Below are 17,573 nucleotides of genomic sequence, written 5' to 3' on the forward strand. Positions count from 1 at the left end.
AAGAACTACATTCGGGTAAATTTCCGGATATATGCTATTAAGAGACGCCGGATTTGGGCTCGACGCCAGCAGGGAACCAAAAGATGGAGTGTGTGGAGCTGTCACTGTTTTGGAGCCTTTGAGAATTTCAACTGCCTGCCGGGCTACCCGGGCTTTCTGGAGTGCCCTGACGGCCCCTTTAGAATCGCTATACACGTTGTCTCTCCGACCGTCTTGCATGGCGAGTGCAATGGCCACTTGCTCGGCCACCTCGGGGTCCGTCGTCCGAGTCGAGGCACAGTTGATGACTTTGCCCAGCGTGTGACAAACCTCTACAGTTGATCTGTACAATTGTACGCACCGCCTCTGAAGGAGAATATGTTTATGACTCCTCTCTAAAGTGCCTAGAATTGTTCTCCTTTTTCTTAAGTATAGCAACAAGTGCCGGCTACGAATCTCTTTCGGCGGCGCTCGTTTCTGATATTTATGTTATCCTACAATTACCTAGAGGGAACTCTGGTGCTGCGATCGTTCAGCCACCATGGGAATGGTGGGTAGTACACGGATTTGCCTAATCTTCGTGCTTAAAGGGGTCATGAAGCACTTTTCCAAGTAATGATCTAATGGCCTCAGTATCGGAGTGTACTGCCTCCCGAATCGATTGCCGCAAAAACTTCTCGAATCCGTCAAGAATCAGCGGAGTTACGGGGGTTTGGCGCACGCTCCCAGCGCTTTCTCTCTTTTCTCGTGCCGACGAGCGCACTGGAAGCTAGACAGGGAGGGATGGCATGGGGGAAAGAAGTTACGCCAGCGCGCGTCATGAAACGCGATCGCTCTCCCGCTGTGATTCGCTTGCGCGAGTGCGGCTACCGTGTACTGAGGAGTGCGGCGCCGGCAAGTGGTGGCACCCCGCGGCAAGAAGCGCATCTGATCCGAACGCCGCTCTCGATTTACGTCGGCTATCGGCCAATAAGCATGCTATGTCTCTTGCGACGTACAGCGGACAGACGCCCCGCCCACCGATGAGAGTGAGAACCGGCCTCTGTGTGAAAAGAGGGTGCCTGGGGAAACGGCAACTTCGCGCTCCGCTTGTGGCCATTACGCGGCGCGCACGACTGTAATATTTGGCAGAGCAGTTCATAGCCGTGTCAGCTTTCCGCAGGATGTGTTTTTTCAATCAGCCCAAGGGGTGCTTCATGACCCCTTTAAAGCTTCGAACGCACTTGTGGCTGTGTTTATTGCTGTGTTTTGCCGTTTGTTTCGGATAAAAGAATGGACCATTATGAACTTCGTGACCGGATTTGAATCGGTGAGCCTGAAAGGGTTAAAGTTGTGAAGTGGAACTGCTGACTTTTGCTGTACTTCGTCTTGCGACATAGCGGATGCAGGCGACGCGGAACCAAACGGAGCCGACAGAAAGAAGTTTAGACAAATCCGTGTTGCTGGCTGAAGCGCCATGCGTTGCAGCTGTTGAAGCTCCCATAGACACTAACGCCAGAGTTGCTAGAGTGTATTGTACTTCCCTCTAGTGTATCCTAGACGATGGGCATTAGTGCTACAATGTGACGATACAATTAGTAATATTTAGTTCCCAGCTGTCTTTAAGAAACCTTCGAATTTGTTCTGGCCAATTCAAGCTTTCGTGTTATCGTAATTATTAGGTTTAGCAATAACTGCGAAATATATTGGAACATTGAAAAGCACTTGGCTCTCTCCGCACCCCATTTAATTGAAGTAAGCTTTAAATTTCAGCCGTGTAAGGTAGGTTGCAGTTATTGATGAGGAAAAAAGCATCGCATACAGAAGCATACGGCGAAAAGCAGTAGCTTGATTTGTTTGGCGTTAGCCGACTGTTGACTAATGTTGTTTAGTATTGACAGTTGTTGGCTAATGACGGCTAACAGGGTAATCTAAGTAACACTAGCGTGTTTCTCTGGCATTTACCGCTCAAATGCTACGGATATTTGTTTGTTTGTTCGTTTTTAATCAATAGCTGCAATATCGCTTCATCTTGCTGACTGGTTCCTTGGCACGTGCCCACGCCTTTGCACTCGTTTGGCGCCATTCTGTTATCAGATGAACGTTCCACATGCGCCGAAATATCAGTTCGCTAGCCGATAGCCTATCATGCTTTCTTTTCTACCGAATCTATTTTTGTACGAGTACATGTGCAGCAAAGTTAACTCACTAAAGAAATTTAAAAAAAAATCTGCCAATTTCACGCCGTGAAAACCGTCGGACCGCGAAGCTTTAATGATGATTATGACTTCGGCACAGAAGAGTCATCATCCTCAATTCGTTCTATTTACTGGAAGACAGACATCATCAGCATCATCGTTTCGTTTTATTTACTTCTTCATTCACTCCCCCTCTGGTCACGTGACCGGCGTGACTACTACTACTACTACTACTTACTACGTACTGCTGCTGCTACTACTACTACTACTACTACTACTACTACTACTACTACTACTACTACTACTATACTACTACTACTACTACTACTAGCTACTACTACTACTACTACTACTACTACTACTACTACTACTACTACTACTACTACTACTACTACTACTACTACTACTACTACTACTACTACTGCAACGACGACAACGACGACTATGACGATGGAGATGATGGCGGCGGCGGCACAGGGTAGACTAAGAGAGCATCGCTGTAAAAAACTTATTTTAAAATATGTGACACGTGAAATATTCACGATAACATCAAGCGCCTGCATTCTTTTTTTTTTATTTATTGCGATAATACTACTTTGTGTGTAGTATTACAAAATTAAGAAATGATGAAAGAAATGAACAATCACTTACGTGAACTCCCGTGCATTACGTGGCAAAACCGAGATCAGACTGCGAGGCACATCGGGTGTAATGTGTGGACTCCGGGTTAATGTTGGACGCCTGAAAGTTCACTAGTGCATATAACGCTACGGAATGGGAGCTAATGAAGCCAGCATACAATACAACTTGTTTGTTAGGGTACGCAATCGTACGTGTTTGTGCGGATTCATAAGGAGTCTTTAGCACACGGAAACGACACACGCGAATAGGCGAGACAGGACGAAGTGCTGACTTCCAACAAATAGCTTTAATCGGAACACAGGCATCGATATGGCAGGGCGTAGCAATTCTTCATTATGCCTCTGCATGATTGTACACCTTGCGGTGAGTTCACGCGCATACGTGGGCTAGGGGGCTATATATGTGTAAGGTTCTTTTCGATTCAAGCTATTTGTTGGAAGTCAGCACTTCGTCCTGCCTTGTCTATTTCCCTGTACCATTCCCCTATGCTGAAATTTCATTATAGAACAAAAAATGAAGCTAAGTAAAGTGTAGGAGCCCTTGATCAATTCCCCTTCATTCGTTTATAGAATGCGGGAGCTAACTGAAATGTTGTCGCGTTCCTAATTCGCTGGAAGAGGACACGGAAAAGGATAAAAATGCAAACTGCCCTTGGCACGTCACGTATTTCAGGATTTAAACTTCACGACTAATTACGACACCGTGACTTCTTCACCGATTCTTTGAGCATATCGGAAAGTGACTGATATGGTGCGTCAGGCAGAAACTTGGGCATGAAAGCAAAAAAAAAGAAAACCTTGGAAATTCATGTTACCTAGTTGCAGCTACACATTCGAAAACAAGGAAAGGTCAATGCAGAGGCGTATTCCCCATATTTAGATAACTTATACGTGAGGTTATGGATGGAAGCAGCTTCATAACGTACTGGTTCTCCAACATGGCGGCTTCGGTGACGGTAAAGGCAGCATAATCACGTTGCAGTTAACCTGCTTCAATATGATAACGTTGCGGCCGCAACGTTATTGGCATCTGTACGTCAGTAACGACAGAACCTGTATGTGATATACTGATAACATTAACGCCACGTCACAAACCTTGCGTCCCACCATGTAGTGCTCCAACCTGGCTGTTTCAGTGACGTCACTTCTTTGAGAAGCTGTATAAAACGATAGAGAAAGATGTTCCTTTCTTTGCTGACCTCTCTATTTGCTTTCTTTTTTCTTTCTCTCTTTCTTTCCCTCCTTCGTGTTGCCGTGTGTGTGTGTGTGTCACGTGACGTTTGTGTCAGAACTCGGACGGTAGTGACTCAGAGTCGGAGACGGAGACGGCAGCTCTGCTGCGACGAGTCAAGCGCCGAGCGCGCGCTTTCGACGCCCAAGAGACGAAGGTATACGTGGACGTGTAAATACATGTACTACGGTGTTGATTGGTCATCGTCGTCTGAGATGGTGGTTGTGTACATATACCCATCTGGTTTTCCCTTGTGCAACAACTACAGTCGCTCTACAACTCTGTCATAGTCAGCGGCGACTGGCTCTGTGTGACCGTAACTGTCTGCAGTGCACTTGTGCAGTCCTGATCTAGGCACTCACCACTCGGCACTTTGTGCACGCTCGCCGCACCTGTACGATCGATGTCTTTTCTGTCTGTTTTTGTGTTCAGAGGAAGACGCAGATGGCTATGCCGGCTTACTAATTGATGTTGTAGACTTATATATACACACTGGTCTACTTGGGTTATCGACGAAATGTGTCGAGTGGTGGACGATGTGGCCGCAAACCTCTCCGTCAATTGAGGAACGACGGACGCAAAATGACCGAGTCGCTACTGTCATTCGCGTAATTTTGCTCCGCAAGATGCTTGGTCCAACTACATCTGGGGTCAGGACATTAGTATTAATAGCGAGTTTTAGGTTAAAAGACGCAAGATGGAGATTTCCCGTACCGCTTGTGTATGGAAGCAGCCCGTGTCACTGTGAAACCCTAACAAACTTACGCCGCAGTCGCACGGAGCATTCTGGTACTGAACTTCGTTATATATCAACTGGCTCCTTCTGGAAGGTGCTGGAGAAGGTCAATCGTGGTCGATAATTTTGACCCTGACCGCGCTCGATCAGAAGTTCACCATGTGTCCATAGTGTACTACTGTTCCTGGGTGCGCATGCCGCTTGAGTTCCCTTAATCTAAAGCTATCTGATGAAAGAGAACTGACAACCTGTCTAGCCTCTGCACGTTCCCATTCACTGAGACAATGGCTGAAGAATGAATGCTGCGGCGAAGGTTTAGAACCGAGAAGAAAAAAGGATATTGAAGTATATGTAGGTCTTGTCTGATTCGCACTTCTGGTGGGTTACGTCATTTCAAGCTAAACCCTTATATTTAAAGGAAGGCATCGTCGCTTCGAATGCGGCCGAAGGAGTGATTTGTGGAGAAAAGAAGGATGCGGCAAACATTTTGTGCCGAATGTGTTCATTCGTGTCTTTCTCTGTCATCATTGTTCATTGGTGTTCTCGCACTGTGATGTTCTCTTCGTGCCAAACTCACCAGCGCATTGTCTACGGCAAGGCTAGGTCCGCATGCAGGAAGCGGACACTCCTCTTTCCCCTCACCTCCTCTTGTTTTTCTTCGTTTCATACCGTCTTCTCACGCGCACTTGAGCGTTAATTAGAGTAAGTGGGCACCTGTAACAAACTTGCAGGACCGCGTTGCAAAAAGTACAAGGGCAAAGAAACTGGCAAAATGTTCAGCGGTTATGATTTCTTTGCCCGTTTCTTAGCTCGCATATGTACTTTTCTGTAACGCGCTTTACTTTCACTGTGTAAGTTGTGAACATTGTAGCAGCACGGTAAGTGTTCCACATAGTTTTCTAAGGTCAGCACTGCCTCGTGCAAACCGCACCGCGGCAACGACGGAATGTCGCTTTGCTTTTGTTCCCTATTCGGCCCCCCTGGCAATCGAAATTTCGGGACTACGAGTGATAGAGTCGCCCTGAAGGTATAAACAAACCGCACTGTAATCAACAGTACACAAAATCGATACCCTAAAGGTGAATGTCCGCCAATCATGCTGCTGCTTATAGGTTGACGGCCGGTCGTGCAAGGGGGAGCTCAGGTCCGTAGCCAGGAACTTTTTCCAAGGGTTTAGGGGGGGGGGGGGGGCACTAGCTGAAAACCTCCACCACTAGAGAAAAACACCTACTTTCTTTTTTTTTTTGGTAAAACACCCCCCCCCCCCCTCACATATTCGGGGGGGGGGGGGAGCTGTCGCCGCTCCCCGGCCCTGCCTATGCGCCTGGTGGAGCCGGAGCTATAGATCCTGAATAAAACGGTTTTTGAATAGCACCTGCGTTGCGAAACCCACGGGCTCAACGTCTTCTTTAGTCGCTTTCTTAGCTAGTGTGTCATTATAACGACCCACAGACACATGCGTAAATCTGAACGCTGTGTTCACAGTTTACCTCGACGCGTTTTGACCATGCATGAAGCTGATCAGGAGAAGACGCGATCTTGTTTTAGTGATTTAAAGCCATTCAAACTTCATTATTGTAGGTTCAGGGGCTATAGCTGAACATTAATTATAGTTCCGTGTTTCTTTTGTTGTATCCGATGCCGTGATTTCCGATGGCATCAATTTCCCCAATTGTAAACGTCGTTCACTGTGCATGCTTCACTTGTGAAACACTGCAACTGCCAACAAATAATTTCTGACACGACCTTACTCGTCCTCTGTGTTGCATTGGCTGTCTCACAATTGCATATAATTGGCACGCGTATTGACTTGTGTGCGTTTCAGTGTAACGTTGTCCTTTGTTGTGTCCTTTACCAAGTGTACCTTTTTGAAAACGTGACCTAACGCGCGTAGCCTCTTATAGAGGCTCACTCGCTTAATCGGTGCATCGCAAGAAAAGCGGACCCATTTTCCCCTGAGCTTTTTTTTTTTTTTTCGTTCGCGCGAACATTCAGCTAAGAATACGCGACAAGGCAAGCGCCGTTAGCTGTATTTGGGCATACAAACCCTGATATTGGCTGCTACAAGGTTTCGTTAGGCGCCGTTTCTTTGAGCGGCTCAGTCAAAGCGCGATTTAAGGAGGTGCGGTTGACTTGCGGATTCACGGCCAGAAATTCATCTCCTGCGCGTGGCAGTGAGCACGTTGTCACCGGTAATGAGCAAAGATACTTTAAGCTTACAACCAAGTGATCATCCACTGTATTACGTACTTCATAGAGCTTGTATTTAAAAAAGCTTTCGCTTATAGATTGGGATCACTAAGACATATATTGTTCTGTCGTTTTTCCTTCCTTTCGATTGAGTCGAGGAAGGAACGCGAAAAAAAGTTAGCAGAATGCGTGTCGTGGAAGTTTAATCTTTCTGGATGTTATCAAGCAGGTCAAACTAGACTTGCTGTGGAGCGAGTCGAAACACCGTAGACTGCATACCACGACGTCGTCGAAAGGCAGGGCTTCCCTGAAAACGCGCGAGACGAGCTAGTTTTTCAGTAGAGCGACCCCTATGTTAATGTTTGGTTTGCCTCGTAGGCATGCAAAAGGCGCTCTCACTGTCACCGATGGCGATCGCTTCGCGTCGGCGTCATTGGGTACCCGTGACCGTAACTGTACCCGTACCCGTACTTGTAAACATGCCTGTACTTTTACCCGTTCCCGTACTTGTATCCTTACCCGCACCCATATCCGGCGTCTTCGAAGAACCACACTTATATAAGCGAGGCAAAATATACGTCCCTCGCGGCAGCGATCGATTGAAGCGTGGTCAGGTCTATTTTAGTTTGGTCTCCGCGAACTTCTTACAGTACAAGCGTGCGCGAATAGCTGCTACATGTCGTCCTAACTGTCCCCCCTTACTGATTGCTGCGCAGTCGGCGGAACGCGTCGAAGAGAACCACTCGGAGTTGTCCGACATTGTGGAGGAACTTGAGGACGAGATGATGGAGAACGGCGAGGTGAGTGGAGCAGAAGAGCGCGAGCGGCGTGTGTGTATACCGTCATGCGAACGCTCTATAATAGCACTCCTGACGATTGGCACTGTGTCTGTCCGTGTGTTTTTGTGTTGTGTTCCTGTCCCAAACCACGCTCGGCAAAATTGACTATGACCACTAACTATAGAACAGATTCCGTTGCGTTCGCACCCGCGTATATAGTATAACAAGTATACATTATCCTGGCACGGTAAAGTGCCTTATTCTACGCAGGGCACTGCCTGTAAGTGATAGCCTTTCATAGCCTTTCGAGTTCAGTGTGTACTAATGTCATTAGGCAGGCATTTACGGAATACAAGTTATCGGTTGTTTTTTACAGCACAATTGCGGTTCTCTTCAACACGAATAGGCTACTGAAAAAAAAAACAAACAAGCTACATGCTTTGCTAATTTCGGGCATCAGTTACTCTTCGATGGAGCCCTACAGGAAGAGGTATGCGCTCGAAAACTAACGAATCCTATCTCTTCCTGTTATGCAGTTCGTAATCTCGCTATTCGATACTTTGGAATAGTGACACGTCGCTCCGATATACTGGCGTTTGTTTTCGCACTTCGAGATCGATAATGGCCAACGTATCTCCGGTTCGGCATCTTAAAGCGAGTCATAAACAATACTTGCTTGCCTCGGTCATTGTGTAAAAAAGTACCGCGAAATAAATACGAAAGCGCGGCACTAAATAACTCTCCTTTTTTTTCACACTATGGCTGACTTCATACCACTTTTCGTTCAAATCGAGCTGTCTGCAAATTTGGCCATGCGAATTCGCCAATTTTAGTATTATCGCGATTAGCTGAGATTTGCTTAGGAACAGTTTTCGCGTAAAAGCTTCTTTTTTAGGTTTTCTGCTCCCGAAAACTTCAACGTACCGCATGATCGACGCAGCTACATTCTGGCCGTGCGTAAATAAGGTTCGAATCAGATAACGATATCTCAAAGTGTAATATATTGCCTGTGAGTATTAGGCGCGGTCTTTCAGAGCCGAGTGGTTCTCAGAAGCTGAAAGCAGAAGCACAAAGTGCGGGCCAAATGCAACACCGTGGACGCATGTGACGGTATCGGTGGCAGAACTGCAGATTTACAAGAAATTGTTGGATGTCATAGGCGTCTCACAACTATTCTACTTCGTCTTGCGTCACATTGAGCAAATCTTCTGATTCAATTTCAGTGTTCTCGTACTTGGCAAGTTTTAAGAAAAAGAACTTGTGAGATATAAAGAGAGAAATAAAGAAGGAAAAAAGCAAGCAGGGACTTCAACAAGATTGCACCAAGAACATATGTTACTTACGTCCGCAAAACATGTTCTAAATTCTTGAAACGTTCTTTCTGATTTTTTTTTCGTTCGAGCATTCACTAACGCGTGAACTTTAATGTATACACAGAGGTAGCACTGACTACAAATGTTCTGGGAGCGCGGGATATCTGAGAAAGAAAAGTGAAATGTTAGCCAACGCAACCGTCCTAAAATCTTGAGGTATCCATTATGCACCATTACACGTGCTGTTCTAGCAACGCATATCTGTTTAAGCTATCCCGTTATGATAATCTCCAGCGCTCCCTGTCTTCCTTCTTTTCTTTTGTTTTTTTCTTTCAGCTGGGTCACCGCGGAGCTCGCGGTTCGCGAGGCGTTCAGGGACCCGGCGGAAGGAAGCATCACCACCATCACCATCACCATCACCACCAACAGCCCCAGCAGCAGCAACAGAACATGCAGCAACAGCAGCAACCCGTCATGCATCACACTCAGCCACAACATCACCAGGTAGTGGAGCGATTTCACCTTGCCAAGTCTGGGTCGCTCGTGTACTACTCACTGAATAACTTAAAAGCTACGATAGCCAAGCTCTCTTATAAGGACGTGCTTTGGACTTCCAAAATACTTCGCTGTACAGGTTACTTCGTTGTAAACGTCACTGACCTTAACGCTTGCATCGCGACTTCCACGTAAACAAGCCTTCGTTACACGGGTAATTTGGTCGTAGAGATGTTCATTGTAGAAACTTCTTACTGCAGTGACGTTGAGATCCAGAAAGTATACACATCAGCGTGTTATAGCACTTCTGTACGTTGCAACATTTTTCTCTTACTGATGCTATTTTTCTATGAAGAAGAGAACGATAATGCATAGAAAGGTAGGGAGTTTTCCGTGAAAGATAGATCCTAGTGCATAAGCGACGCACGTTTAACAGCGTTGCAACCCTCGAAGCCACAACTTCAGAGTAATGCGACTCGAGTTGGTGGTTGTATCTCCTACGAATACTAGTCCCCTTGTTGTCCTTTGGCGCCCTGGCTACGGCTTTACGCTTAGTTTATTCGCCCGCCTGTTTAGCAGTCAGAACTTAAAAAAAAAAGGTTGTTTGTCCATTGTGTGCCAGAAGTTGATTCCCTCTACTTTATGTTAACATACTCATCGCGCTACTCGCATGCCTGCGTTCGAATCGAGAAGCGTGGCAACCAAGCAGGCCATAATTTGACATACTTCAACGTTCACTGAACCATCCATGTCTTCTACGCATTGTCACCAGATGCACCAGATGCACCAACCCGGCGGCCATCCTCAGTACCAGCAGCCGGGTAACATGCACCAACCGGCCCCCCAGCAGCCTCCCGTGGCGCAGCGGCGGCAGATGGCCCAGCAGCCGATGCACCAGGGGGTCGGCGGCGTCCACCACCACGGCGTCAGACGCAGCGAGAAGAGAAACTCGGCCGGCCAGCTCATCATCGAGCCGGAGGACGCCCTCAGCGACAAGGAGATCTACCCTTACTACGGGCCTTCGGGCATGCCCATGGGTGAGCAACAATAGTTGTTGAGTTTTTACGTCCCGAAACCACGATATGATTATGAGCGGTGGGTGTCTACCCCTCACAGCAAGCTCTTGGTCACTTGCATCTACGTAGGTGTGAGAGCCGCAAAGGTTCAGTGCACTGTTCTCTTCGTAAGTGTTTCATTCTTAGACACAGCGCACGCAACAGGCGGCCACGCTAAGAAGGCGCAAGAGAACAAGAGCCTGAAAGAGTTGAACCGTGTGCAAGCTGGTATGGATTAGAAAGTACGAGGGTTATTCAAAAAGTAAGGGCCGTTTGCTAATATTTGAATATTTACACATCCGAATAAAATTTATTTGTGCAGCGGCATCTTCTAATCCTTCGCGAAGGTACTGAAGTTATTGTTCTGACTCAGTAGTCATCTGCATGGCGGGGAAAGCAGACGACAATGTCCACAAAAATCGTTGCTCCCCCCTGTTGTGAAGTGCGAGCTGTAGTTCGATTTTCGCGTGCAAAAGGATGATCAGTTTCTCAAATTTATGGGCAGTTGTGCCTAGTTTATGGACCTGAAGTGATGAGTGAAGGAAAGGTCAGAAAATGGTGTCGAGACTTCACAAATGGCCACACAAATGTGAGCGGTGAAGAGCGGAGAGGCAAGCCCAGAATCCCGACCAATGAAACTTTTCAACAAGTGGACCATGGAATTGCGATTAGATCGACGACTGACAGTTGTCGGATGAGTTTCCCTCTTGTCAGCCGCACTACAATTTCCACGATTCTAACTAAAGAACTCGGATACCATAAAGTGTGTGCAAGGTGAGTGCCAAAAATAATTACCGACCAACTCAAACAGCAAAGAATTCCCTCGCGGCGAACTTTATGTCGAGGGGCTAAAGAAAGTGGTGCAGAGGTACGACAAGTGCTTAGAAATTAACAGTGATTATAAAGAAAAGTGAAGTATGTCTGTACTAAGCTAACCCTGCGAATAAAAACTTTTACTAACGATTATTTATTGTGCTGGGCCCAAACGGCCCTTACTTTTTGAATGGCCCTCGTATTAACAGCGCATACAAGATCAGGAAACGGGCACAGAACAAACTGATGCAAAGAGCGCTGACTCTAAACTTGATTTATTTCAGTGCAAAAAGGCATACATACAAAGAAAGGAAGAGGTAACAAGGTTAGAAAATGCCCGCGCGTCACTGCCACTTCATCTGACATGCTTCGAACGTAGTCACCTTCAAACGTACAGTGAAAACAAGAAGCGTTAGTGCTCGCCGTCCACTGTTCCATTCGTCATTGTTTGTGACAGCCAGTCGATAGGCAGTCGTGTGGCTGTTTGCTTTGCACTGTGCGTGCAAGGACGATACACAGAATGGTCATGTACGTACGTCGTGTGTTCTTGTTCGTCTTGTTTAAGCTTCCTTCGCACCGTTTCTATCAAGATGCAGATGCGCCTGGTATCCCACTTTGCATCACTGTCTGTCGACTTCGCCGCTGCCACGAATTCTTGCGAATGACTTGCAGTTACTGCGGTAGCCCTCAAGAACTATATACACAATAACCAATCAAATTAAATAATAAAATGTTCGCTATGATGTGTTTAGCAAGCAGAGACGGTCAAGGCTAGTCGTCCACTGGCACCATTTGTTAACTGCTTCGCAAGCACCCCAGGACTGACTTGGAGTAGCCGGAAAGCCCTCGGGAAGTCTATAGCCAGTCATATTTGGTGAACATGTTCGCTACTGTGTAACTTATGGCATCTTCGACAAATCGCACCTGTGCGCCCAGGCGCTACCATGACTGGAAGAAACGACGTCTGAATACGAGCCAGTTGTTACGTATGCATAGGTAGACGAGGGCAAAAGGAAGCACGAACAAGTAGACACAATACTAACAATGACAGTAGACACGGATAGGTAGACACAGAACAGCGCTAGTCCTGTGTCTACTTGTCCGTGTTTCTTTTGCGCTGTTTACCTATATGGATAACGCTGTTATGTATTTGGCGAGCAGACATGGCCAAGGACAGTGAGGGAGGAGGCCTCGGCGTGGTGGACAACTACTCAGAGGAGGAGTTCGCCAAGTACGACATGGGACCGCGGGGCGGCGCGCCCCGTCCAGCGGCCAGGCACCAGGTCCCCGGCCGGTACCACGGCGGAGGAGGAGGAGGACCTCGGGGAGGAGTCGACCAGCATGGCGGCGGCGGCATGGCGTACCAGGAACGACCCAGGCCCACGTCGCCGACGCCGCCCTCGAGGGCTATGCGTCCGCTGGTGGACGACGAGCCGCCTCCGGCCAGGGGCACTTACTGGTCGCCAGTCGGGAACAGGGCGTGGCAGCGGCGGCCAGCGGCAACCTCGGGTGCGCTGGTTCGTTGCGCTGTTCGACTACGACCCGCAGACCATGTCGCCCAATCCGGACACTGCCGACGAGGAGTTGCCTTTCCAGGAAGGGGACCTCATCAAGGTATGAACTTCATCAATACTTCTTTTTGGGAGAGTTGGTTCATTACGGAGCATGGCAGTATCAACGCGAACGTGTGTGTACGTGTCGTTTCTCTTGTGGGTGTATGTTCGCGCTGGTGCTTTCATGCTTTCATCAAGGTACGCTGCCTTGAGCCTAGTCGACCCCTCCCGCTACGTGTTAGTTGATATTTAGCTAAATATTCTTGAGACGGGAACGGAAGTCAGGACTATCATATGACTATGATATGATACGTGCTCTAGCGTACAAGAAACGCACGGACGGAGTAGAAATGGACACCACCAGCGTTTGTGGCGTCCATTTCCACCCTGTCCATATGTCTTTTTCGCGTTGCGAGATGTATCACGATGTAATTCAAAACCAACTAGCCCAGTTGTGTATGCTTAGGAAGGCATGGACACACGCAAGCATTGGCAATACCGCGTATGAGTTTTCTTTGTACACCCTCATGCAACCACAAGATTTCTAACTACATCGTATTTCGTTGTATGGGGCCACTGTTAATTTATGCCTATAGTGAGTACATAACTGGCGTACAGCTCAATCACAGAATACCTTGTAACGTTAAATAACCCCTCCCTTCTTTTTTAAACAGCAACGACGTCATACAGCGGTCGCGCGAATAGGTAACAGGGTGGTTATGTACGCCATGGAGATCTTGCAGGCAGTTCATATAGGGATAGCGTGACAACGGGTGAGAAAATGCGCACTACACACGTGCCCTGTCTGTTGGGAGACGGATAAGGGCACAGGGCTCGTGTCCACGACCAATCGGTTAAGATGACATCATCGCCAATGCATTTTCATTGGCACAGGCCATTATCACTACGCTCCAGTTAGGCATTGTGTCAGACGTGGCATCTCAGAAAAGTGACGATGTACCTAGTGTCCCAAAACGCGATAAATACGGGACATATAACACATCACGCGACACCCCCGTGTTGCCGTAGAAATTCTACTTGTGATTTTGAAACGCGTGTGGCCGGAACTGCATAGTCGGCCGTACCATGAACCGACCGCCTCTTCCCAGATCTATGGCGGCAAGGACCAGGATGGTTTCTACAAAGGAGAGTGTAACGGCCGCATTGGTTTCGTACCATGCAACATGGTGTCCGAGGTCCACATGGACAACGAGACGAATGAACCACCGAGGTCGCGGCCTGCTCAACACAGAGGTAAGGGGTCGCTAAAGATCGACGAAACTTTTGCAGCAAAGCTTTCTTATCCTACCTCGTGCCGTCCGGTCGTCGTAGTAGTATTGTAAGTTGAATTAGGTGTTACTCGGGGTATGTGACCAGAGGGGAAGTGATTAAAGAAATAAATAAAACGAAATGATGATGATGATAAGTGATGTTGATGACGATGCTGCTCGAAATGTGTAAACGCGTGTTTTTCAAATCAAGCGGCGGATTGACGACACCACGTGACCTCTCTAGCCAATCGCATATACACTCGCACACTTACACCATCGCTGTCCGAGGGTTTTCACTGCGTGGAACTAGCTGAAATTTTTTCTTCTATTACGAGGCAAAAGAAAAAGTACCACATTCATCGGACGATTTCAATGGATCATCATTAGGGGTTTGCGAATAGTGAATTTTAGAAACGAATCGAATACGAATCGAATAGTGATGACACCGAATCGAATGTGAATATTTATTTGAATCAAATATTCACTAACTTTAACAAATAAATAATACGATTGCTTTCGACTGACAAAAAAATGGCACAATTATGTAAACTGAGGCAAGCGCAAATACAGCAGCGACTAGAGCCTTCGAGATATTTAGTAAATGTAGGTTGAACACAGCAGCTACTTCAGTATTCAAGGTCATAATTCGTCATTACCTTTTAAATAAAACAGATATAAAAATGAAACAATATTTGAAACAGATCTTGAAACAGAATTCAGCATCATGAGGATGATATGATGATAGTGGATTAGACAGTTGCTTCGGCGACACTAGAATTTTAAGCAGGAACGCATAACCTCGATAGTCCCGTAAAAGCTTGCGTTGCATACATCTTAGTGAATCAATCATTAAAAGAACAAAAACGAACCCTCGCTGTTCCAACGTTTTGTCCTTTTGGGTTCGCCTCGTCGGTGCCGATCATTCGAAAAGTATTCGAAATATATTCGGTATTTCAAAATATGCCCTATTCGATTCGAGCACCGAATCGAATAGAACGCTACTGGCCGCGAGATCGAGCGGAATCGCCGCCTGGCGGCTTCTGGCTGAAACGCGCCTAGTGTGGATTGCTCCATGCGTCGTCTGCTAGCCACGTTGTGTTAGCATGTGCGCGTACGTCATTCAGGGCCTCAAAAAGGCGGTTTGTTCCGATGCGTCAGTGCAACTTTAACCGCACGTAGGTATGCCTAACACGATGTAAAGAAGCATTTGGCCTTGATTGGCTGAATATGTACCGTTATAAGATCAGTGAGTGCACTTGTCTAGAGTGCTGTGTGTGGTCGTCGTACCCTTCGTTCACGAATGTCATATCAGTGTAGGTACCACTCTGTGGCTCAAGCGCATTGCAAAGTGCACTTGGCGTTCTCCTAAAGATGTTAAGTATTAAATCTCATGTGAATATAGCCCTTTAGAGGCTCGGTGTTAAAAAAAAAGCTCTCATGCACTTTCGCGTTGTGGTTAGGTGTGTAATTTCGGGACTGTCGTTCATAGGTTACGCGACGAGCTTTAGTTGTGTACGGTGCTAGTCCCACTACACAGAAATATTTCTGACAAGTCACGCCTGACACTTCGGTACTTAGATTGTCCCCTAAACAGAACAGAAAATGGAATGACGCGGAAATCGCAAAACTGAGTTTCCTTGCGCAGTTATATCTTGTGGCGAAATGTTTACAGACACCCGTGTACTTAGATTAAGGTGCGCGTTAAAGAGCCCTGATGGGCAAAATTAACCCAAACGGCGTACTTTACAATTATGTGTAGTAATGTCACGCGAAGCCACATCTTTTTTTCTTTGCATTATCTTAGCGTTTGTGTTGTGTTGTTATAGCAGTTGACGGAAGGCAGGGGACATAATTCGCATGAAAAAGCGTACTTTGGTCCCGTGAAATAACCGGGCCTTTGTTTCATTACTGTCGTACAAGTAATCAATCGAAGAAAGTTCCATGCTGTACAGTTACCTTTTTGTGCTGTTACTGGAACAAAAACAAGCGTGTGCGTTAAACGTCTCAGTAGCGCTAAAGCGCTGTCAGCCACGTAGCTTTCCTGAGTAAACCTATCAACTGTCCTACATTTCATGGAGAACTGAATAAGAAGTTCGGATGAATATTTCAGCACGCAGTGCACATAGCGCTATTTGAACTCATCGTGCAGAAATACGGGCTTTCTTTTTGTTGGGGTTATCCAGATGAACAAGAAGTAAATACTTAATTCAGTCGCGCTACAGCAGTGCATAGTAGGCTGAACACAAACTAAACATGTAGAAGTCAAACAACAAGAAAACGTCATTCATTGCGAAAACGCCGACTGTTGCCGAAGGCGAGTAACCCGTTCGTTAGCAGGATGCGCTTCTCTCACAAATAATAGTAACGTTCGGCGCGCTTCGTGCATTAATTCGGCAATGAACAGTGCACATATTGCCAGAAAGCTGCAGTGAACGCATTTGCTTTGCCGGAAATCGGGTCAAATCGCTCCCAACGAAGCGCTCTTGTGTGCGTTTGTATACGCGCCGACAACCGCCTATCCACACTAGCGCGGGACGGTGCTGCCACCTGTAGCCCGATCTCGCGGCGAATTCGATTCGCTATTTGAAATTTTCGAATATTCGCACACTCCTAAAATAACTACTTCTCACTTTACCCTTCTGGGCACTCGTTTGCAGCTAGCAATGTGGGGCGCTGTAAACGCCTAATGACGCTCAGTGGGGCGCGTCTAAAAGCACGATGTAACTCATTCTCGCCACCGCCATTCTTCATTCGTGACAGTTAATACTTCGGCGCTATCCTAATGCTCGGACTGTAATATGTCGCGCAAGTAGTGAAACTTGGTGGGTGTCGGAGTATGTTCCTGGTGAAAGAGCTCAACGGCACTTGTGTCTTCCTGTAGTTTTCGACTCGTTGATTTGTTGCTTATCTGGGGCGGCTCACTTCTCTCACATAGTAGAGTGCATATAGTACTCTAAATCGTCAACCATTTTTGAGGCGAAAGCCTTACTCGCGGCGTCCCCCCGTTCGTCCGTGCCCTGGAACGGTGCCAGCTGTGGCCTCTCCCCCTCACACTTTCTCGGCAATCACGTGATTCCACAGCGGCACCTAGCAACAGTTGCTCGTTGCTCCTTCGAACGCGCGTTGCGCAACCGTTGCGTAACGCGGCGGCGGCGTCCAGTCGAGTTAGTCGGATGGCTCCCAAGAGGCACGGTGATGGTTCCACGGCAAGCGGTTCGGAGAAGCGCTCCAAGAATGTGGATTCCCCCGATACCATAGCATAGTCAGTCGAATAGCCACACGCTTTCGCCGAATACACTTTGGAATTTACAGTGTCCTTCAATTTTTCAGATGCGAAGCA

At 47.2% G+C, this 17,573-nt stretch overlaps 1 protein-coding gene across 1 annotated transcript in view; it reads left to right on the forward strand.

The window, feature by feature from the left end:
• Window positions 1-17,573, forward strand: part of LOC119389878 (peripheral-type benzodiazepine receptor-associated protein 1-like) — a 424,634-nt gene that overhangs the window by 379,157 nt on the left and 27,904 nt on the right. The window contains 6 exon segments of the mRNA XM_037657292.2: window positions 7,671-7,754; window positions 9,383-9,550; window positions 10,314-10,578; window positions 12,571-12,908; window positions 12,910-13,023; window positions 14,072-14,216. Of these exon segments, the coding sequence (XP_037513220.2) occupies window positions 7,671-7,754; window positions 9,383-9,550; window positions 10,314-10,578; window positions 12,571-12,908; window positions 12,910-13,023; window positions 14,072-14,216 (1,114 nt within the window).

Source organism: Rhipicephalus sanguineus, chromosome 4 (assembly GCF_013339695.2).
Source record: "Rhipicephalus sanguineus isolate Rsan-2018 chromosome 4, BIME_Rsan_1.4, whole genome shotgun sequence".
NCBI lineage: Eukaryota > Metazoa > Arthropoda > Arachnida > Ixodida > Ixodidae > Rhipicephalus > Rhipicephalus sanguineus.